General features: G+C 43.9%; 3 protein-coding genes across 5 annotated transcripts in view; 2 read left to right on the top strand and 1 right to left on the bottom strand.

Annotated features, from left to right (window-relative positions):
- The window catches only part of camk2a (calcium/calmodulin-dependent protein kinase II alpha), a 28,639-nt gene extending 24,784 nt beyond the window's left edge, over positions 1–3,855 (top strand). Inside the window, exons 16-18 of the mRNA XM_079283442.1 lie at positions 12–106; positions 232–470; positions 796–3,855. Of these exons, the coding sequence (XP_079139568.1) occupies positions 12–106; positions 232–464 (328 nt within the window). The 3' untranslated portion in view covers positions 465–470; positions 796–3,855. The remainder of the gene's footprint in view (positions 1–11; positions 107–231; positions 471–795) is intronic.
- Positions 3,856–4,467: 612 nt separating this feature from the next.
- Positions 4,468–11,362, top strand: rps14 (ribosomal protein S14). 2 transcript variants are annotated; one of them, XM_079282898.1, is made up of 5 exons: positions 4,468–4,516; positions 5,985–6,136; positions 6,303–6,464; positions 9,166–9,242; positions 11,252–11,362. In XM_079282898.1, the coding sequence occupies exons 2-5, from the start codon at positions 5,988–5,990 to the stop codon at positions 11,317–11,319; spliced, it is 456 nt and encodes a 151-aa protein (XP_079139024.1). In that variant the 5' UTR covers positions 4,468–4,516; positions 5,985–5,987; the 3' UTR covers positions 11,320–11,362. The 2 variants fall into 2 exon arrangements, with proteins under 2 accessions (XP_079139024.1, XP_079139025.1); XM_079282899.1 differs by having other exon boundaries at positions 4,495–4,560.
- chm (CHM Rab escort protein) overlaps positions 11,350–23,384 on the bottom strand; it is a 26,705-nt gene continuing 14,670 nt past the window's right edge. Inside the window, exons 11-17 of one of the 2 annotated variants that reach the window (XM_079282896.1) lie at positions 22,667–22,744; positions 17,712–17,819; positions 17,519–17,582; positions 15,296–15,392; positions 14,612–14,710; positions 12,388–12,527; positions 11,350–12,122 (exon numbers count right to left, since the gene is read on the bottom strand). In XM_079282896.1, coding sequence (XP_079139022.1) covers positions 11,985–12,122; positions 12,388–12,527; positions 14,612–14,710; positions 15,296–15,392; positions 17,519–17,582; positions 17,712–17,819; positions 22,667–22,744 — 724 coding nt within the window. In that variant the 3' untranslated portion in view covers positions 11,350–11,984. The remainder of the gene's footprint in view (positions 12,123–12,387; positions 12,528–14,611; positions 14,711–15,295; positions 15,393–17,518; positions 17,583–17,711; positions 17,820–22,666; positions 22,745–23,384) is intronic. The other variant, XM_079282897.1, reaches the window with a different exon arrangement.

The raw sequence follows: 23,384 nt of genomic DNA, 5'->3' as shown, positions 1-23,384 counted from the left end.
TGTCTCCTCAGTAAAATGTGCGACCCGGCTGTCACGGCGTTCGAGCCTGAGGCGTTGGGGAATCTCGTTGAAGGCCTTGACTTCCACCGCTTTTATTTTGAAAACTGTGAGCTGAACCAAACGTCCTGCATGATTAACTATCTCAGTATGATTTTTGACACCTCATTACGTGTAGTCCTCAGTCTTCCTGTGGTCCCAGTTGTCTCACCTCAACTTCCTGTCTGTCCTCAGTGTGGTCTAAGAACAGTAAACCGGTCCACACCACCATCCTGAACCCTCACATCCACCTCGTCGGAGAGGAGGCCGCCTGCATCGCTTACATCAGAGTGACTCAGTACATCGACTCCAACGGGACGCCTCGCACCGCCCAATCAGAGGAGACCAGAGTCTGGCACCGCCGCGATGGGAAGTGGCAGATCGTCCATTTCCACCGCTCAGGATCCCCCTCCACGCTCAGCAAGTAAGAACAGGTCAGAGACCAGTTTAAACACAGGTCAGAGACCAGTTTAAACACAGGTCAGAGACCAGTTTAAACACAGGTCAGAGACCAGTTCAAACACAGGTCAGAGACCAGTTTAAACACAGGTCAGAGACCAGTTCAAAAACAGGTCAGAGACCAGTTTAAACACAGGTCAGAGACCAGTTTAAACACAGGTCAGAGACCAGTTCAAACACAGGTCAGAGACCAGTTTAAACAGGTCAGAGACCAGTTTAAACACAGGTCAGAGAGACAAGTAGGACCACTCTGGTGTTGATGTTTCTTCTTCTTGTTTTTCTTCTTCTCTCTCCATCCAGCTAACTTCCAGAGTGGGCGGATCTTTTCACTGTCGCCCAGACAACTGATTGATTGACAGCAGGCCGGGCGTGTGTTCCACCAGCCTGGAAGTTTTGAGAGGAGAGGAGGGGGCGGAGCCAGAGACCAGCGAACTGCAACCATCGACCAATCAGCTTCCTCTTCTCAGCTCCTTTGGACTTCAGACACGCCCCCTTTCCTGATTAGCCAATCGGCTGCACAGATTGTAATAACGTGTGAAAACCTCTTCATCAGGATGATTGACAGGATCAATGCATTTAATTACTTCATTTAAACTCCTCATTTCAAAAACTTAACAAATAATTTAAGAGCAATCTTAAAATAAATATGTGACATTTATTAATATAAAGTATTTTACAAGTTTAACAGATTATTAGACTTGAATGTATTGATGCTGTTTTAAAAAGGGTTTTTTAAAGGGGTCAAACTTAATTATTATAAATTAGAGGTTAGGGGGTTAGAGGTTTAGCAATTAAAGTCGTAAATTTAGAGAAATAAAATGAAGTGGTAAATTTACCAGAAGTCACTTCATCACCAGTTAAAACCGGTTAAATAACTTTATACTGAGGCCAGGAGACGCCATGGTTACAAATTCATATTAGAGACGTTATCTCGTGATCACAAGATCATTTAAAAATATTCTTCAATTATATTTAAAAACCAACAATCACAATAATTCACGTGGGTCACAATAATCAATCATACTCAAATCAATAACATTAAATACAAAAACACCCAATTACACATTTGTATTTAAATTGTCTTTAAAGAGATTCAATTATGAAATAAGTAATTCATAATAAGTTGAGGAAACAAGGTTTTATGTTCATCTCTCTGCTTCCATCGGGATCGGAGAGCTTCCTCTTCCCCCTCTCCGACCTGAGATCTTCCATGAACACCCCCCCCCCCACACACACACACAGGTGTGCTAACGAGGAGCCTTAACGAGCTAATTGTTTTAGGTTTAGAGGATCTGTGAGAGGAAGAAGGATGTAGGGAAGGAAGGTAAGAAACACAAATTTAAAAAATCTGCATTAATGATTTATGTATTTAATATGATCTGTTTTGGGGATGCAGAATGGCGGCAACTCTTGATTGTTGTCAGAAATTTTCAATTTCCCGAATAAAGCAACAACACAAAAAAGTGATGCTTAGACGGCCAATCAGAATCAGCGACACACTGACCCGTCATCTGTTGCTGTACGGAGGCCCAGAGGTGCCAAATTAAACATTCATCTTTTCTTTTTTTTATAGGTTGTGATTTTTATTTCAGAGAAACAAGTTACAAAAACTTTTTTGACTCCTCTGAGCCTCCGTACTTATCACTGTTTGCTTTAGTGATTCAATAACTCACATTTAAACATTGATTTCAAAATAAAAGCTGCATTTTTGGGGGATTTTGAAGTGAAACCTGAAGCCGTCGGCTCTCAGTCGAGTTCAACAGTTTAGTCTGCGAGTTATTTGAGGTTTGGTGAGGAAACGTCAGCGTTGATGTTTCTTTCTGTACAGACGATGTGCTTTTCTGCATGCAGGACTTTTCGTTTAGTTTTTTTCTGCTTCGGTCTCTTTGTTGCGTTTTTTGACGTTTTCTGACTCTGACTTGTTAACTTTGTTAGCTTTGTTAGCATTCCTCAATGGGAGCAATGGTACCTGCTAGCCGCGAGCTAACAGCCGTCTTTGATATTCTGCAACTTTTTTTTGATTCGTTGTGTTCGTCTCAGCTGCTTTTTGACCGTCCAGAGAATGTAGAACTTTGTACAATCAGATTATTACATATTATAGTTATTATGATTACTACTCTGGATATTTATTTGTATATTTGAAGGCGTTTTAATGTTGGAGCAGACGTGCAGTGAAACACTTTGTGTATTATTAGATGTGTTATTTTCTTAGATGGGTTTATAGTGTTTGATTCCTTTTTAATTTACTCCACATCTTGGCGCCATTTGGCGTCCCGGCTCACAGAAAAGGGGATGCTGAACAGCTCATGAATACACAGAGTAACTTTATGAGACGTTTGTCTTCTTCTACACATTACAACAGGTTGGGATGTTTCTCACGATCGGGGACTCCAAATGGCGCCTGCAGAGTGAACGGCTGTTTTTCTGAAGCCACAAAAACTCCACTTTGACCTTTTTAAAGAAACTTTAGAGTTTTATTTTTCTGTCTGGAGTATTTTTGGTGTTTTTTTTCTTGAAACTGAAGAATGAATCTTGAATCACATTCCAGATGTGTTTCCTGTTTGAAGCAGATGTTCAGTGGCTGCTGTGTTCTCACCTGCAGACGAAGCTTCTTCTTCTCATTCACGGGACGGGAAACCGGAGGCGATCTCAACAAGCTAACGTGCTAATTTGTGGCTAACGGCGTTAAATTGGTTACAGATAATAATGCTAAAAACCCAGAAAATCAGGGCTGAACTGACTGACACCAAACTTATTATTATCTTTATTATTTATATGTATATGGTTTTTTATTATTATTATTATTTTGTAATCAATGTACTAAAACTTGTTTTCATGTCTTTTCACATGTTAATAATTCACATAAAACATCAATATTTAGTTTATTTTTCTCATTTAGATTTCAATTTATGTTAGAAACTCTTGATTTTAAAGATGTTTAAGATCAATGAGGGACATTTTAACAATTATTAGTTTCATAAGTGAATAATAACAGAATGTAAAAGACTCACAAACCAACTAGACGCTACTTGTTTGTGGTATTTAAAGAAACATTTCCGATGTGATGAATTAATTGATTGTATTTGTTTATTATCAGATTGAAGATTAAATGTTTTATTGATCAATCGCGGCTGTTTCCCGTCAAACACGTTCTCGCTCTGCAGATAATCAATAATCGGCTCCACTCGATGATGGATATCGTACCGCTGTGTATTAACTGGACTCCAATGCTGCATGCTCTGTGTGTGTGTGTGTGTGAGAAAAAGTGTTTTTAATCCTTGAAAGAAGTATTTCTTCTTCTACTACTTCTTCTTTGTGTTCAAAGTGTTTCTGTAAATAAACTGAGGTGATCAAACGCTGCCTTCTGATTGGTCCATTTTCATTTTATTATTACAAATAAGAACTTTTAATGCTGCATCTGTGTACATCAACACATAAATAATAATAATAAGTAATAAACTGCTTTATCAGCTTTAATGTGACAGATTATTGAAACTGAATATTGTGTTTATGATCCACAGATTCAACATGAAGAGTTTTTATGATCAAGATTTATTTTAAAGTTTAAATTCTTCAGTTTGACTCAAGAACTCAAATGAATATGATGTAAAAAATAAATCTTTTAGACTTTAAGAGATTCTGCAGAATAAATATTTGACTAATTACATTTATGTATAAAGTACAGTGACAATAAAATATAAACATGCAGGAATTACAATTAAGAAATCTGTAAAATAAACAAAACATGAAATAAAATAATAATTTAAGAATTAAGCTGTTTTATCCTTGTTGATCTACTGCAATGTATCTCTGAAGCTCGGAATTTAAAATATAGATATCTATTTTTATTTTGACATTTCAAAAGTATATTTCAATATATATTTATATAACACGTGTTTCCTGTAGTGACCACGTGGGGGCAGCAGCGGCTCGTTTCCCGCGATGAAAGCGCGTCAACTTTAACCCCGGAAGCGGAAGTTCGTTCCTTTCTTGTTTCTGCTCCGTTTAGAGACACACTGAGGTGAGTTCTGCTCTCAGCTTCATCGACTTTAATCTGCTTTTCAGGTGAACATCCGACAATTTAACGTGTCTGATTTTAATCTGAGCTCATGTTTGTTTGTGTTTGTGAGGAAATTATTTCTCTAAATTAAACTTCATCGATTTATAGACGTTTTTCTGTCTGCTTGTGAGTCGTTGAGCTGCTGTTAAAATTTCGCCATTTTAGCTCCGCGCGCAGCGTCCATCGGTGGGAAACCAGCGTTTATTCAGTTATTGAACGTGCACGAGGTCACGTTGCGTGTTTTAATGTTTCACGAGTTAACGGAGTTGTACCCCAAACCGGACAGTTTTTAGCTAATGTTTCAATACAATTCACTTACAATGTTGATAAAAATGATGGTGTAATGTTTCAGTTGATTTAATGGTGTTAAACTGAAGTTAAACTTCGTACCTTTCAAACGAAATGTTGTTGTAATTATTACAGTTAGCTTTGCCTTTACCAGAGTCGTTAAAACGATGCTAACACCGGTGAATTAGCCGTGCACTGCTATTGGCCTAATCCGTACGGACTTCTATCCTCGTTGTAAACACTGGCTGCTGCTGGTTTTTCGGGGATATTCGCTTGTTCCAGGGTCGCAAAAATGACCATCAATGCTGTCAACACATCCGGGACCGTAGTTCTGTCCTTCACAATAAGATATCACGCTTCAACAACTCCAAATGATGCAATAACAGCTCCTTAATTTCCGTTTGAGCTGTTAGCGTCGCCCGAGCGTTCTTTCTGCTTTCTCTCATCAAAGTCACTTTCCTATAGTATTTAGACATATAAACGTCCATATATATTCATGAAATTTGACACCGATTATTTGATATGTATGAATTAATATTATTTACGTTTGGTTGGCGAAGAAAATGACCGGAAAGGGCGTCACGACGGAATCGTTCGAGACAGGCCAATAGCAGCTAGCGGCCATCGTTACATTAATAGGTTACGAGGTTCAGGTGCAGGTGCATTAGACGCTGAAACATGCTAACGTTAGCATCTCGTCCGTTAGTCTCCTGTGAACTTTATATTAAAAAGTAATGCCTGTTATCTTATTTATTATCGCTGGTTTCCATCCTGTCCGTTAATTGAAGCAGTACCTTGAGTTTCAACCGGAGCTTCTATCCTCCATGTGACCGGCTCTGACCGGTGGTTCCTTTACCGGACACCGTTAAAGTTTACATCTAAAGATGTGAAACTTACGAAGTAACCATGAACGCACCACTCTGACAGAAGCGATTCAGGTGAAGCTTTACCTGAATCACTGGACCTGCAAAAACAGTTAGCTAATGTTGGCTAGCTGTCTCTACGTCTTTCTGTCTGTACGTCTTTCTGTCCGCCCGTCTGTCTGCCTGTCTGTCTCGGCGTCTATTAGCGATCAGTTTCTTCTTCTCTGGACGTATTAATGACCTCCGACATAAACTAAAGATGTCTTGTCCTTCCTCAGACGATGGCTCCTCGTAAAGGAAAGGAGAAGAAGGAGGAGCAGGTGATCAGTCTGGGTCCTCAGGTGGCTGAAGGAGAGAACGTGTTTGGAGTTTGTCACATCTTCGCCTCCTTCAACGACACCTTCGTCCACGTCACCGACCTCTCCGGGAAGTACGTCTCTTCTTCTCTTATCTAAAGGGGGTAGAAACAGGAAGTCGGTCATGTCTCAGTAGTCAGAAAGCATCATGGCTAGTTTAGTTAAATGTGCTGATGTTGTGAGTCAGCTGACAGGAAGTGTTTAGTGACTCTGCTCTGTGATTGGCCCGTGTATCTCTAGGGAGACTATCTGCCGTGTGACCGGAGGGATGAAGGTGAAGGCCGACAGAGACGAGTCGTCTCCTTACGCCGCCATGTTGGCCGCTCAGGACGTCGCTCAGCGCTGCAAAGAGCTCGGAATCACAGCGCTGCACATCAAGCTGAGGGCCACCGGGGGGAACAGGTACCTGTCTGTCTCTACGTCTTTCAGACTGTCTGTCTCTACGTCTTTCAGACTGTCTGTCTCTACGTCTTTCAGACTGTCTGTCTCTACGTCTTTCAGACTGTCTGTCTCTACGTCTTTCAGACCGTCTGTCTCTACGTCTTTCAGACCGTCTGTCTCTACGTCTTTCAGACCGTCTGTCTCTACGTCTTTCAGACCGTCTGTCTCTACGTCTTTCAGACCGTCTGTCTCTACGTCTTTCAGACCGTCTGTCTCTACGTCTTTCAGACCGTCTGTCTCTACGTCTTTCAGACCGTCTGTCTCTACGTCTTTCAGACCGTCTGTCTCTACGTCTTTCAGACCGTCTGTCTCTACGTCTTTCAGACCGTCTGTCTCTACGTCTTTCAGACCGTCTGTCTCTACGTCTTTCAGACCGTCTGTCTCTACGTCTTTCAGACCGTCTGTCTCTACGTCTTTCAGACCGTCTGTCTCTACGTCTTTCAGACCGTCTGTCTCTACGTCTTTCAGACCGTCTGTCTCTACGTCTTTCAGACCGTCTGTCTCTACGTCTTTCAGACCGTCTGTCTCTACGTCTTTCAGACCGTCTGTCTCTACGTCTTTCAGACCGTCTGTCTCTACGTCTTTCAGACCGTCTGTCTCTACGTCTTTCAGACCGTCTGTCTCTACGTCTTTCAGACCGTCTGTCTCTACGTCTTTCAGACCGTCTGTCTCTACGTCTTTCAGACCGTCTGTCTCTACGTCTTTCAGACCGTCTGTCTCTACGTCTTTCAGACCGTCTGTCTCTACGTCTTTCAGACCGTCTGTCTCTACGTCTTTCAGACCGTCTGTCTCTACGTCTTTCAGACCGTCTGTCTCTACGTCTTTCAGACCGTCTGTCTCTACGTCTTTCAGACCGTCTGTCTCTACGTCTTTCAGACCGTCTGTCTCTACGTCTTTCAGACCGTCTGTCTCTACGTCTTTCAGACCGTCTGTCTCTACGTCTTTCAGACCGTCTGTCTCTACGTCTTTCAGACCGTCTGTCTCTACGTCTTTCAGACCGTCTGTCTCTACGTCTTTCAGACCGTCTGTCTCTACGTCTTTCTGACTCATCGTCTTTCTGACTCATCGTCTTTCAGACCGTCTGTCTCTACGTCTTTCTGACTCATCGTCTTTCTGACTCATCGTCTTTCTGACTCATCGTCTGTCTCTACGTCTTTCAGACTGTCTACGTCTTTCTGACTGTCTACGTCTTTCTGACTGTCTGTCAAACTTCAATTTCTGATAAAATCATGATTTTTCTTTTTTCATAGAACTGAGAGAAACTGTCAGTGGAGTGAAATAGTTCCACTTGTTCGTTTGGCATCTGATTTTGGAGTTGACACAATGTTGATCAAAGTAATAAAGAGCAGAGACTTCGGATCTACTGTCCTCGACGCGTCCGCCACGTTGTTTATACGACGCTCTGTTAGCATTTAGCTTCGCACGTAAACAAGACGTGTTTTATTCTGTTGTCTTCAGGGACACGTTTATAATGATTTACTAACCTGTTGATTTAACAGCCTGAAAAATATTCAAACTTCACTTTGAATTCAAATAAACACAAAGTGAGAGTATCAGCTAGGGCTGGGCGATATGGCCTAAAAAAAAAATCTCCGATTTTTTTACAAAAAATCCGATTCACGATTTAAATCGATTTTTTCCCCCACAAATTTTTGCAGATGACAGAAGCTGTTGAAAACATTTTTTTATTTTATTTTGTGATGATTTTCCCTCGTAGGTTGATAAAAATAAAGTGCAAACAAAACCTGAACATTGTAGAAAGGTGCCTGTAGTATACAAAAAGTATTTGGTCACTCTTTTGTTTCCCTGAATCATTTAAATATAAAATTAAATTAAACATAACATTAAATGGCATTAAATAGTAGCCTTCCATTGTAAACAACTGTGCAAATGTAACTTTTTACACTAAGCTTTTCTAACTGAATACACTGATACAAACACAGCATGAAATAAAATGTATATGACCCTTTAACATTCACATTTTCAAAAGTGCAACATCTGATCTAACATCAACATAACATATTTTGCACAGTAAATAAGTGCATGTAAACAAAATCAAGTGCATTCACAACATAACCAACAGTATTAAACAGTAGTGCATGTTTTTTCTAAATATTTTTTGCCAGGAAGACGGCATCGCTTGTGCTCCCGCGGTCCTGCTCCCTGCTCAGGGCGCAACGCTTCTCCCACTCGGCGGCATGCCTCTGTTTGAGGTGCTGCATTAAATTTGTTGTGCTGCTTGATTTTGTAGCAATAGCTTTTAGACAGACCTTACATCGTGGTGCTGTTTGTTCGGTGTCAGATGACATGAACCCGAACCATTTCCAGACCACCGAAGACACATTCTTCCCTCTCTTAAGAACGAGAGCTTCACTGCTGGCCGCCATTGTTTTCGTTTGTAAACAATGCGCGCGCACTCAACTACGGGAACCCAACGGGGGGGAGGAGTGGGGGCGATTTTCTCGATTTTCAATAAAACACATCGCCTTAAAGCACACATTCGAATTAATCGATTAAATCGATTTATCGCCCAGCCCTAGTATCAGCAGAATAATCAATATTCTAATAACTAGTGAAGGTACCAGGAGGGAGAAACAGGAAGTCCTGTGTTTCCCTGTGACCCTGAATGCATCATAAACCTGATTATCAATTATTGTTTCAGGACCAAGACTCCGGGTCCCGGAGCTCAGTCGGCTCTCAGAGCTCTGGCTCGATCCGGAATGAAGATCGGACGCATCGGTGAGTTAAAATACTACTGTTCATCACATTTCATCTGAAGTACAAGTACACAAGTTTTATCAGAAAAGTGTACTAGGAGTACTCGTGCAGACTGGCTCCTTCCTGTGTTATTATATATTAGTGCTGGGCAACCATTCAAATATTTAATCGCGTTGTTATGGCAAAGTTCAATAATGAATCCAAAAGTAGTGTATTGTGCACTTTTATCTTGAAAGTGCTGCTTTATGAACAACGGTCAAACATTTGGTTTCAACAGCAGCAGTTATAACAGTTATAATGATTCTGATCATAGATATTCAGGTGTTCATATCTTTATCTTCATGTGTGTAAGAGATGACATTTAAATATACATCTTGAGAACTGCAAACATCTACTTCTTTTTTGTTTGTTAGATTCTCAGTAGCGATAACTAAATGATGCTTATTATACATATTACAAACAAAACACTTTAAAAACTCGACAACATGTAGTTTAATATTGTCACTGTTGTAAATTGTTTGATTGCATGATTTACTTTTATTGTGAAGAGCATGAAAACGTAAGTGCTTTTACTTTGAAGAGACAGGAAGTAGAATGGTGCGTGTTCTTGACGCTAACAATGTTGATGATACGTAGAAAACCACACGTCGGGTGCAAGAGCGCGCTGTGTTCTCTGTAAATGTGCGTTCACACCAAACGCTGTGTAATCGAGGGGGGCGGGGCTTAAATCCGTTCAACTGTCCGCCATTAACCGTGGAAAAAACAACCTATTTCTGCTTATTGCGTGTTGTGGAAGTCACAGATATCCCGGGAAACTAAACGCCGTCATGTCTGGTTCATAACATTGTTCAGAGGAGCTCCGTGGATTGTATCGAGCTGTATTCACTGTCTAGCAAGCCACCGGTCGCTGTTTACTACAGCTGTAGGAACACAACATCAACTGATTTGGCTGTGATTCAACGGCAATAAACCGACAAAAAGGGACTCCGAAATAACTACGTAATGATGCCGATTTGTAGGTTACTGGTCTTCTCAATGGAGCTCTGATGGATCGGTGCTAGGCTATGCTAACATCGTAGCAGCTCCACCAGCACTCAATAACGTCACGTAGACGTAAATACGGCAGCGTCTATTCATTGTTTGTACCGTATGGTTTACACACACACATGCATACACATAGTTTGGTCCGGTCTCTGTTGATATGAGGTATCGGCCAGTCTCATCGCGTCTGTGCAGAGACTTTGTATGTAATCTCGACGCGCCCGGTGTGAACGCACCGTAACACTGCAGTTCAGACGGTAAAGTATTCCGTTCAGCGTCTTGTTTGAACGAGAAGCTCCACTTCACAACAGTCACGTTTGATCTGTAACGAGACGCTCGCATGTGAGAGACACACCAGTGAACAGCAGTATTCCCGTTACACAGTCGCGATTACATCATAGCTGTAGTTCCCCTTTAACTCACGAGATGCAGCATGTTTCATACTTTGTTGGCATCTTATTCTGAAAACCGGATGTTGTCTCACGTTAATGTTTCCGTTAACTTTCAAAGTCCTTCGCTCCCGATCTGTGCGTGTGAATGTCAGCGTAGAGGTGCACTAACATGCGAGTGTCTGACGTTACCGCGGCGATGTCCAGTCGTCTCCAGGCAGAGCAGCAGCTGGTGCACGTTGTAACGCCGCTTGTCTTGCTTTTGTTTATCTGAATTTATCCCACAAGCTGCATCAACGTAGTCTGCTGAAGACTTCCTCCACGGACTTTCAAAATAAAATGCAGTAACGCTCTATAAAAGAATTGTCTGTCAATTAACGAATGCGTTAACGCGATAATAACACGTTAACTTGCCCAGCACTGGTATATTATAGTACTTTGTGTACTACTGTGTATACTCAAAGTACATTCCTGCATGTAACTCAGTATAACATGGAAATACTGAAGTACAAGTACCTCAACGTTGTACTTAAGACAGAATACATTATTATGAAATATTTGATGGAAGTTAAAACTGACCTGCTTGTGTTGTCTCCTCAGAGGACGTGACTCCTATCCCCTCAGACTCCACCAGGAGGAAGGGAGGACGTCGTGGTCGTCGTCTGTAAAAACTGCTTCAAGACTTTCTGACAATAAAAACATTAAAGCTCAGTTTGTTTGTCCTTTCGATCAATAAACTGTTGGCATAAACACACAGGAAGGGGTTCACATTATTCTCCACCCCTTAATGTGTACTTCAGGCTGTCGGCCAGCAGGAGGCAGCAAAACACTATAAATATCACAACCAGATCAATAGCGATCGTTAGCATCGTTAGCGCTGAACCGGCTGCCCTTTTAAAGCTCACAGGAGGTCTGACACTGTTTGGCCAAATCCCAATGTCCCCTCAGACTCACTGAGGCTCATATTTACACCATCTCAGCCGGTGACGTCAGAGAGTCTGAGGGTTCCGGACCATAAGTACCCTTTAGTTTCCCATCATGCATCTGTGTCTCCCTGGGGATTGTGGGTAATAGGGGTGTTGCTGAGACCCCCCTCCTGTTGAATTCTGAACACTTTATGAACATTTGTTTTTAACTTTTTACAAAATGAAATGACAACATACTATGTTGTGACTTAATTCTTTTATTAATTTTGGGTCTTTTTGGTATTTTGTTGAATAACTAGTTTCCACCGAACAGAACAAAGTGTTTATAATACTTTAAAGTGATAACAATGATACAAATGAAGGCATCTTTGACCAACAATGCACTGCAGGAGGCTTGTAGACGAACATCACTCCTCCGTCTGAAGGCTCTGCTCCTCCTCTCCTCCTGTCGAGGTGTTCTCTCCATCATAGATAATGTCTTCAGGGTTCGGAGCCGGAGGACAGAAATCTTCTTCAGGAAGAATCTTCTTAAAGATCGACTCGGCCTGAAATATGAATCCTGTTTTATTTCATATCTATGTTGAACCACTACGCTCATATTATGCTTCTTATATTGATAGACGGTCGATAAATACCACAATATATATTTTTTATTTGTATTAAAAATGAACTAATTAATGAATGTAGTTGTGTATTCATTTATAGTTACAAGTTAATGATTCTTCATAACATAAATTATTAATGATCAGAACGTCCGGTTAGCTTAATGCTAATAACGCTCACTGTAATGAGCCAATCAGCTGCTCTCACCTGAGAGACGGCGTGTTCGTGACTCAGAGCTCCGTCAGGTCCAAAGGTCACGAACACGTTGGATGGGAGGTCGTGACCTTTGACCCCCGAACCGTCGGCCATGTTGAAATACAGACACCAGAGGACAGACGGGTTCTTCTCTGCAGACAGACGGGTGACAGTGTATTAGGACAGATTAACACACACAAACACGTTTATGCTCCTTTTGGGGACTCATGTCTGAACGACCCTCTTCAGGGACGAAAACATTTTTCATTTTTCTCTTTTAATAAAATAATAATGAAGATAATTATAATAATTATAGTGTGAATGTTGAAGACAAAAGAAGCTGAAGCTGCAGTTTAACAGAAACTTCTCTCCTCCATCAGCTGTGATGAATCTCTTTATACCTGTATCCATCCATCGTGTGTGTGTGTGTGTGAGTGAGTGAGTGAGTGTGTGTGTGTGTGTGTGTGTGTGTGTGTGTGTGAGTGAGTGAGTGAGTGTTCCTGCAGGTTGCTCATGTTATAATTAAAAACAGAAGAACATGATGAATGAATTCAAGAAAGAGAAAGGAGGTCAGAGAGGAGGCAAAGTTTCCGTCTCCTTTTACTTTGTGTTTATTATAATATTATATATTATATTATATTATTATAATACATAATAATATTATTATAATACAGTGCCTTGGATGTTTTCCCCTTTTGTTGCTTTTATACATGAAATCATGTTCAGTGTAATTTGGCTTTTTTTGTCGAGAATTTGCAAAAGAAAACTTCTTTCATGTCAAAGTGAAAACTGATTTTACAAACTAATGTCAATTAATTAAAACTATATAAGGTAAAGTAAATGATTGCATAAGTATTCAGCCCCTTTAAAGTGACTGACTAACTCAACAGAAGTGCAGCTGCTTGATGCAGCAGTGTCACACGCAGTGAGATGGAGATGACCTGAGTGCAGTTGATGTGTGTCAGTGATTGCAGTATGAACACACGTGTGTCTCTGGTTCATCAGTATTCATGCTGCAATCACAACATGAAGACAGAATAACACTCCAAGCAACTCAGAGAAAAGATCATTGAGAAGCACGAGTCAGGAGATGCTTCAAACATATCTCCAACTCACTGAACCTCCCACAGAGTTCAGTCCATCATGAAGACATGGAAGGAGGATGGATTGTTTAAATCCTCACACACTGAGTGACCGGGCAAGAAGAGGACTGATGAGGGAGAACACCAAGACACAGAGGACCACTCTGAAGGAGTTCAACGCTTCAGTGGCTCAGATGGGAGAGACTGTACAGACAGCAGCTGTTGCCGGGTTCTTCACCAGTCCAAGCTGTGTGGGAGAGTGGCAAAGAGAAAGCCACTGTAGAAAGAATCCACCCAAAGGCATGTGGGAGACTCCACGGTCAACTGGAAGAAGGTTCTTTGGTCTGATGAGACAAACATTGAGCTTTCTGTCCATCAGACCAGACGCTATGCTTGAACACCAAACACTGCACATCAGCACAAACGCACCATGTGCAGCGTGCAGCGTGGTGGTGGCAGCAGCTCTGGATGCAAATCCTGCAGGATGATCTGACTCAGTCTGCAAGAACTACGACGGGAGAAGATTTATTCTCCAGCAACGAGCCCATCATGCAATCTTTACTTTACCGTATATATTTATAATTCATTGACATTTTGTAAAAATCAGTTTTCACTTTAACATTAAAGAGGTTTTTTTTAAATTCTTGTCAAAAAAGGCAAATTATATTGACCATGATTTCATGTATAAAAGCAACAAAAGGATGAAACATCCAAGGGGGGTGAATACTTATGCAAGGCACTGTATATAATGATATTATATTATCATTATATCATCATTATATATTATATTATCATTCAACTATTATTATATATTATAATATATAATACTATTATATATTATGTTATCATTATATATTATAATATTATCATTATACATTATAATAATATAATATATTATAATAATATTATTATAATATATTATATTATACATTATAATATTATAATATTATTATTATATATTATAATATTATCATGATAGCAACATGAACCCAGAAATAACCAGCTTTGTTTTGATTTAATAGTAATAAACTGATTTAATAAGACATCATGAGACTGATTTATGAAGCTAACAACTTTTAAAATGCTTGTTTTCTTTGAGTTCTGATCATCAATGCTAAGTTAACGTTGTAGATTCTCCATCTGTGTGTCCTTACCTTGGTCATGTGACTGTGGCGTGCGGAACATCCTGGTAACCACCGGCGACAGGTCCTCGAAGGCGGAGCCAACTGACTGACAGGTGAGGTGAACCAAATCTACGACGGATGGAACAGAGTCAATAAGCTTCATTGAGCGGTCTCCATGGCAACGGAGCGACTGTAACCGTCAGCTCAGCTGCTAACACCTTAGCTAAGCTAACACTCAAGTGATTGTTGGTGGTTGAAAACTTAACTTCTACATATAATCATTATATTTTTATGTATTATATTTAATGTTACGCTCTGAAGACGCGACGTCATGATTATTCAGAACCAGGTCTGAGCATCACAACCACGAACAAAGTGAACCAATCAGAACGGACGTCATGTCGAAGCTTTAACTATAATGTAGCAAAGACAGAAAACGTTATTCGTCCTTTCAACCTCGACACGGGACGAAGGTAACACACACGCACACGCGCACACACACACACACACACACACACTCCACTGTGTGTGTGTGTGTGTGTGCGTGTTGGTCATTAATCAGTGTTTTCTGTTTTCATCAGTTTTCTTAAGGACGCTGGAGGATTTCCAGACGATCGTTTTCATCTTTCATATGTTTTAATATTTGTATTATTTAATAACAACTGAACAGATATGAAGAAAGTAAATACATTCGAGGAGATATCTGAGCCTCACGTGTTCCCGGCATGCAGGTCATGGTGGACGGACAGAGCTCCACCATCTTCACCGTAGGACACCCTGCTGCTACTGGAGGAACCGTTACCATGGAGACCTGACGGCAGACAGACAGACAGACAGAGAGAGCGAGAGAGAGACAGAGAGAGAGAGCGAGAGAGAGACAGAGAGAGCGAGAGAGAGACAGAGAGAGCGAGAGAGAGAGAGAGACAGAGAGAGCGAGAGAGAGACAGAGAGAGCGAGAGAGAGACAGAGAGACAGAGAGACAGAGCGAGAGACAGAGAGAGCGAGAGAGAGAGAGAGAGAGAGAGAGAGAGAGAGAGCGAGAGAGAGACAGCGAGAGCGAGAGAGAGACAGAGAGAGAGAGAGAGAGAGAGACAGAGCGAGAGACAGAGAGAGCGAGAGAGAGACAGAGAGAGCGAGAGAGAGACAGAGAGAGCGAGAGAGAGAGAGAGAGAGAGCGAGAGAGAGCGAGAGAGAGACAGAGAGAGCGAGAGAGAGACAGAGAGAGCGAGAGAGAGAGAGAGCGAGAGAGAGACAGAGAGACAGAGAGAGAGACAGAGAGAGAGAGAGAGAGAGAGCGAGAGAGAGACAGAGAGAGCGAGAGAGCGAGAGCGAGAGAGAGACAGAGAGAGAGAGAGACAGAGAGAGAGAGAGACAGAGAGAGAGAGACAGAGACAGAGAGAGAGAGAGAGAGAGACAGACACCGGTCGTTAATTTAGAACCTCCTCAGAGTGTTGAAGAGCAGATTAGTTTCATCTTATTACTGAACACTGCAGGCTAACACACACACACACACACACACACACACACACACGAAGATCTATGAGGCATCATAATTCTCTGACCAAATTTAATTCAATATTTCAATATTTAACACACCTAATTAGGGAAGTGTGTGTGTGTGTGTGTGTGTGTGTGTGTGTGTGCATACGAATGAATTTGACTTTCTGATTTTCTTCAGTAATTGGCTCTAAAATATATTTGAGTGTCTCTGACTTTCTTTCTGATCCCTTTCCTCACTTCTCTGATATTCATTAACATCAATCCCATAATGCACTGAGGCTAGAGGACACAGTGACCTCTGACCTGAAGCTTCTGGACTGTACCTGAAGTCTACCTGCTGAGATTTACCTGAAGTCTACCTGCTGAGATTTACCTGATGTTGACCTGTAGTCTACCTGAGGTTTACCTGAGGTTCACCTGTAGTTTATCTGTAGTCTACCTGAGGTTTACCTGAAGTATACCTGTAGTTTACCTGAAGGCTACCTGAGGTTTACCTGTAGTTTACCTGAAGGCTACCTGTAGTTTACCTGAGGTTTACTTAAAGTTGACCTGAAGTCTACCTGTAGTTTACCTGAGTTTTACCTGAGGTGTACCTGAGGTTTACCTGTAGTTGACCTGAAGGCTACCTGTAGTTGACCTGAAGGCTACCTGTAGTTTACCTGAGGTTTACCTGTAGTTTACCTGAAGTCTACCTGTAGTTTACCTGAGGTTTACCTGAAGTCTACCTGTAGTTTACCTGTAGGCTACCTGATGTTTACCTGTAGGCTACCTGATGTTTACCTGTAGTTTACCTGAAGGCTACCTGTAGTTTACCTGAGGTTTACCTGTAGTTTACCTGAGGTGTACCTGTAGTTTACCTGAGGTGTACCTGTAGTTTACCTGTAGTTTACCTGAAGGCTACCTGTAGTTTACCTGAGGTGTACCTGTAGTTTACCTGAGGTGTACCTGTAGTTGACCTGAGGTTTACCTGTAGTTGACCTGAAGGCTACCTGTAGTTTACCTGTAGTTTACCTGAAGGCTACCTGTAGTTTACCTGAGGTTTACCTGTAGTTTACCTGAGGTGTACCTGTAGTTTACCTGAGGTGTACCTGTAGTTTACCTGTAGTTTACCTGAAGGCTACCTGTAGTGTACCTGAGGTTTACCTGTAGTTTACCTGAGGTGTACCTGTAGTTGACCTGAGGTTTACCTGTAGTTTACCTGTAGTTGACCTGAAGGCTACCTGTAGTTCAACTGAAGTTCATGAGTTTATTTTCAGAAAATTAAATATATGGCCATCAAATTCAGGGAAAACCTGCCATTCAACCTTCCCAATTACAATTTATAACCAAATAATACTAAAATTACGAATGATAATAATAATACTAATTAAGAGCGACCAGAACATCAAACTATCAGATAAAATAAACAAATTAGAATGTTTTATGAACATGATTTACTTGTTGGTCAGAGTTACTGGGCAGAATAGAGCCGTCAGTTATCAGAACAGCTCTGGAGAGAAACCTGAAGAAAGTCAGACAGAGAGACAGAGAGAGAGAGAGAGAGAGAGACACAGAGAGACAGGTTATTATGTTTGTTGGTGGTAGTTAGGGTGTGAGGTTGCTGCTTTGATGATGATTGACAGGTCCTGACCTGGTGGGCGTGGCCAGCCTCTTACGATCCGCCCCCACAAAGCCATCCTCCACAACACAATGGCTGCAGCTGATTCGCTGTCCTCGGCTGTCAATCACCGCCTTACACCTGAGAGAAAGGGGAGGAGCATGTTAAATCAACTAATTAATTAATACACTACGTTCATCAACAGGTCTGATCAATAATTCACTCCCTACAGTTTGTTACAATCACTAGCTTGAGATTTGAATTTTTTACTTCATTAAATCGAGATTTAAATAAAGAAATGATTGATTTTTAAGATGCAGTCTGCTGCCTTTTCAATGGTGTCACACACACACACACACACACACACACACACACACACACACACACACACACACACACACACACACACACACACACACACACACACACACACACACACACACACACACACACACACACACACACACAGGTAATAGACAGATGATAACAGTCAGAGCCATTGTTAGCTGTTAGCTCTGTTAGCGCTGTGTGCTCACAGACTCAACATGACGACACTATCGACAAATGCGTGTGACCTTCTACAGGTCACCTGTGCATGTGTGTGTCAGCATCAATCAATCATTTAATCAGGCAGCTGACGAGGCAGTAAAAAAATGATGGAATGGAGGAAGAAGATGACGAATAGGAAGAGAGGAAGAGGAAGAAAGGAGACAAGGAAGGAAGAAGAGAGGAAGAGGAGAGGAGGAAGAGGAGCGGAAAGGAAAGGAAGATGAAATGAAGAGGAGGAAGAGCCGAGAGGAGGAAGAGGAGAGGAAAGGAGAGGAAGAGAGGGGAGGAGGAAGAGCGGGGAAGAGGAAGAGCAGAGGAAAGGAAGAGGAGGAAGAGAGGGGAGGAGGAAGAGGAGAGGAAATGAAGAGGAGGAAGAGCGGGGAGGAGGAAGAGGAGAGGAAAGGAAGAGGAGGAAGAGAGGGGAGGAGGAAGAGGAGAGGAAATCAAGAGGAGGAAGAGCGGGGAGGAGGAAGAGGAGAGGAAAGGAAGAGGAGGAAGAGAGGGGAGGAGGAAGAGGAGAGGAAATCAAGAGGAGGAAGAGCGGGGAGGAGGAAGAGGAGAGGAAAGGAGAGGAGGAAGAGAGGGGAGGAGGAAGAGGAGAGGAAAGGAAGAGGAGGAAGAGGAGAGGAAAGGAAGAGGAGGAAGAGAGGGGAGGAGGAAGAGGAGAGGAGCAGAGGAAGAGGAGGAGGAAAAGGATCAGAGGATTGAATTATGAAGTTAATTTCCTCTCCATGAATTGAATATTTCACTGATCATAAAGCATCGTCCAATCACTGCTCTTAACAGGAACGTCACACACACACACACACACACATTAAAGGAGCTTAAAGAAACACCTGAACACCTGAACGCACCTCAGTGAAGAGGCTCCGCCTCCTTAAAGGGAACTCAACAACAAACTAGATAGATAGATAGATGTAAACTTTATTTATCCCCAGGGGGAAATTAGTTTGTAGCAACAGCAATTTACAGAGTAAAATATAACATATGGAATGCACAATATCTACAGTACAATAAAATAACAGAGCAGATATTGAATTGAAGGAATAGATTAATAAAAAATAAGCTAGAATAGAATAGAAAATAGAAATGCACAGTATATACCATGAATATAGTGGTATTAATTAAATAAAATTAGCAACTTGTAAACTAAACTAAAACAACCTGGACAGCAGAGCCAGGATCACCAACAACAAGCAACAGCCGTGTAGCGTTGTTCATGTGAAGGACGACGATCTGGCCAGAGCTGTTTCATTATGAAGTCTGATGGCAGAGGACAGGAATGTTCTCCTGAATCTGTCCTTGTGACAGCGGAGCTGCATCAGTCTGTCCCTGCAGGAGGTGATGGAGAGGGTGGTCCGGGTTATCCAGTATGGATGATAGTTTCTTCAGTGTCCTCTCCACCACCTCTTCCAGATTGTCTTGTTTGCAGCCAATGATGGAGCCGGCCTTCTTAACCAGTTTGTTCAGTCTGTTGGTGTCTCCGGCTCCAATGCTGCTCCCCAGCAGACTACAGGAGTCCAGTGCACTGACCACAACAGACTGTAGAACATCTCCAGCATCCTGCTGCACACGTTGAAGGATCCAAGTTTCCTCAAGAAGAAGAGTCGACTCCTCCCCTTCCTGTACACAGCGTTGATGTTCTTCCAGTTCAGTCTGCTGTCGATGGAGACACCAGGTACTTGTACTCCTCCACCATGTCCACATCCTCTCCCAGAACTCTCAGCGGTTGTGGAGTCGTCGTCTTCCTCCTGAAGTCGACCACCATCTCTCTGGTCTTGGTCACGTTCAGACGCAGGTGATTTCTACCGGCCCACTCCACAAAGTCCTCCACTGCTGCCCTGTACTCCTCCTCCCGTCCGTCCCTTACACACCCGACCGCTGCAGAGTCATCAGAGAACTTCTGCAGATGCATGACACAGAGTTGTACTGGAAGTCAGTGGTGTACAAGGTGAACAGGAAGGGAGACAGAACAGTTCCCTGTGGGGCTCCAGTATCACTGACCACCGTATCAGACAGCACACGGCCCAGTGGGACAAACTGTGGTCTGCTGTGAGGTAGTCAGTGATCCAGGAGACGGTGGACGCGTTCACCCCCACCACCTGCAGCTCCTCACTCAGCAGCAGCGTCTCACTCAGCAGCACTGGTTGGATGGTGTTGAATGCACTGAAGTCAAAGGAAGTGATTCTCACAGAGCCACCGGATCATCCAGGTGCGACTGAGCTCGCTGCAGCAGGTAGATGATGGCGTCGTCCACCCCCACACGAGGCTGGTATGCAAACTGCAGAGGGTCCAGTTAGGATTTCACCTGCGGCCGGAGGCGGGCCAAGACCAGCCTCTCCAGCACCTTCATCACATGGGATGTGAGGGCAACTGGTCGGTAGTCATTGAGGCCAGATGGTGTCGTCTTCTTCGGTACAGGAACCAGGCACGAGGTCTTCCACAGCACCGGGACTTCCTCCTGCTCCAGGTTCAGGTTGAAGAGGTGTTGAAGGACATTAGACAGCTGGATGGCGCAGGTCTTCAGGACCCTGGGGCTGATGCCATCAGGTCCAGCAGCCTTGCCTTGGTGGAGTCTCTCCAGCTGTCTTCTCACCTGGCCAGTCGTCACAGAGAGGGGGGGGGGGGAGGGGGGTCATTATGTCCGTGGTGGCAGAGCCCTTAGAAGTGGAGGGCTCTGAGTCCATGCAGCTCACCAGGGGGGACAGAGGGGGAGGTGTTTGGGAGGTGTGGTGTGTGGAGGAGACAGATGAGGGCTGTGAGCTAAACCTATTGAAGTGACAGTTTAGCTCGTTGGCCCTCACCAGGGAGCCCCCTGGTTGTCTGCCTCCCACCTTGAAGCCGGTGATCTGCTTCATCCCGTCCACACCTCCTTCACGTTGTTCTGCTGGAGTTTGGCCTCCAGCTTCCTCCTGTAGGAGTCCTTGCACTCCCTGAGCTTCACCCTCAGGTCACGCTGGACTCTCCTGAGCTCGTCCCTGTCCCCAGACCTGAAAGCTGCTTTCTTCTTGTTAAGAAGAGCTTTCAGGTCACTGGTGATCCAAGGTTTATTGTTGGGAAAGCAGCGTACAGTCCGGGATGGAATGGCGGTCTGTTCACAGAATTGAATGTGTTCAGTGATACAGTCCGTCATGCTGTTGAGGTCCTCCCCGTGTGGTCCACAAAGCACATCCCACTCCGTAGACTCAAAGCAGTCCTGCAGGGCGTCGATAGCCTCCTGAGGCCACCTCCTCACAGTCCTGGTGGTCACAGGCAGCCTCTGCACCAGAGGAACATACTTTGGTGTCAACAGGATCAGGTTGTGATCGGACCTGCCAAGGGGGGGAAGGCAGTGGTACTGTATGCATCCTTAGCATTAGCATACAGAAGGTCCAGAGTTTTATTGTTCCGTGTGGGGCAGTCGACATACTGGTGGAACGTTGGCAGGGCTTTACCCAGAGTGGTGTGATTAAAGTCTCCCATAATAGTCAAAAACGCACCAGCATGTTGAATCTGCAGTCCAGACACAGTGGAGTGGATGGTGTCCACTGCTGCCTCAGCGTCAGCTGATGGGGGGACGTACACAGACACAAGAATGGCGGACGTGAACTCCCTCTATGGACGCATCCCCACGGCCAACAGTTCAATGTCCGGGCTGCAGAAGCGTTCCTTCACACACACGGTCGGGATTGCACTACCTCTCGTTCACATACACTACAATCCCGCCTCCTCTCTTCTTGCCGCTCTGAACAACGTCTCTGTCCGCCCGAACAGTCCTGAAGCCGGGAAGCGACGCACTGTGATCCGAAAAATCCGCGTGCAGCCATGTCTCCGTGAATCACGTGACGCTGCACTCACGGAAGTCCCTCTCAGTCTTTACCAGCGCGCCGAGTTCGTCCGTCTTATTCGCCAAAGACCTCACATTCCCCGTTATGATCGCCGGTACCGAAGGTTTGTACTTCCTCCTCTTCGCCCTCCGCTTAGCGCCCGACCTGCAGCCCGAGCCTCCTCCGTAGCTCCGCCGGGATCTCAGGCCTGGCGCCGGGCAGCGGCCTGGTTTCCTCAGCGCAACCAGCTGATTGCGGGAGTAAACAATGGACCCACTCATTGTTTGTTGGTGGCTCTCCGTTACAAACAGGAAGAAAAGCCACGAGAAAGTTGACAAAAAGTTACAGTCCGTTGTCTGACCGTAAGAACCAAGTCTTTTAAAGACATCACAACACAAAGAGAAACAATGAAGTACTAGCAGTACTACCAGTACTATCAGTACTATCAGTAGTCTACCTGTCTGTAGCATTAGTAGTATTTGTACATGTCTGTAGTATTAGTACTATCAGTAGTATCCTTACTATCAGTACTACCAGTAGTATCAGTACTACCAGTAGTATCAGTACTACCAGTAGTATCAGTACTACCAGTAGTATTAGTTGTGTCAGTACTATTAGTAGTATCAGTACTACCTGTTGGTTTCCTTCTCCACCAGCAGACAGGTGACTGAGTGTCTCAGACAGTAGATTCCTCCAAACACAGCACACATCCTGAAAAACAACATCATCACCATCATCAGCCAATCAGCACAAAGGAAAACATTTACATTCCAATTGATTGGTCCATCAGTCTGGTGTGGGTGGAGCTCCATGTCACATTCAACTCTAATGCTAAATTGCAAAGGGTATCATGTTGTACTTGTACACGGCTCAAATATCATGCTACCCACCCGTCCGTCCGTCCGTCCGTCCGTCCGTCAGCCTACCCGTCCGTCCGTCCGTCCGTCCGTCCGTCCGTCCGTCCGTCAGCCTACCCGTCCGTCCGTTCGTCCGTCCGTCAGCCTACCCGTCCGTCTGTCCGTCTACCCGTCCGTCCGTCCGTCAGCCTACCCGTCCGTCCGTCCGTCAGCCTACCCGTCCGTCCGTCCGTCCGTCCGTCAGCCTACCCGTCCGTCCATCCGTCCGTCAGCCTACCCGTCCGTCCGTCAGCCTACCCGTCCGTCCGTCCGTCCGTCCGTCAGCCTACCCGTCCGTCCGTCCGTCCGTCCGTCAGCCTACCCGTCCGTCCGTCAGCCTACCCGTCCGTCCGTCCGTCCGTCCGTCCGTCAGCCTACCCGTCCGTCCGTCCGTCCGTCCGTCAGCCTACCCGTCCGTCCGTCCGTCCGTCAGCCCGTCCGTCCGTCCGTCCGTC

The sequence above is a fragment of the Melanostigma gelatinosum genome, assembly GCF_949748355.1.
Source record: "Melanostigma gelatinosum genome assembly, chromosome: 14".
NCBI classification, from domain to species: Eukaryota; Metazoa; Chordata; class Actinopteri; order Perciformes; family Zoarcidae; genus Melanostigma; species Melanostigma gelatinosum.
This window is presented reverse-complemented; position numbering and strand designations above follow the sequence as displayed.

Coding starts and splice junctions, on each gene's coding strand:
- rps14 (XM_079282898.1), top strand. CDS start 5,988: ATGGCTCCTCGTAAAGGAAAGGAGAAGAAGGAGGAGCAGGTGATCAGT. Junction 6,137..6,302: donor GTCACCGACCTCTCCGGGAA/GTACGTCTCTTC, acceptor GTGTATCTCTAG/GGAGACTATCTGCCGTGTGA. Junction 9,243..11,251: donor AATGAAGATCGGACGCATCG/GTGAGTTAAAAT, acceptor TTGTCTCCTCAG/AGGACGTGACTCCTATCCCC.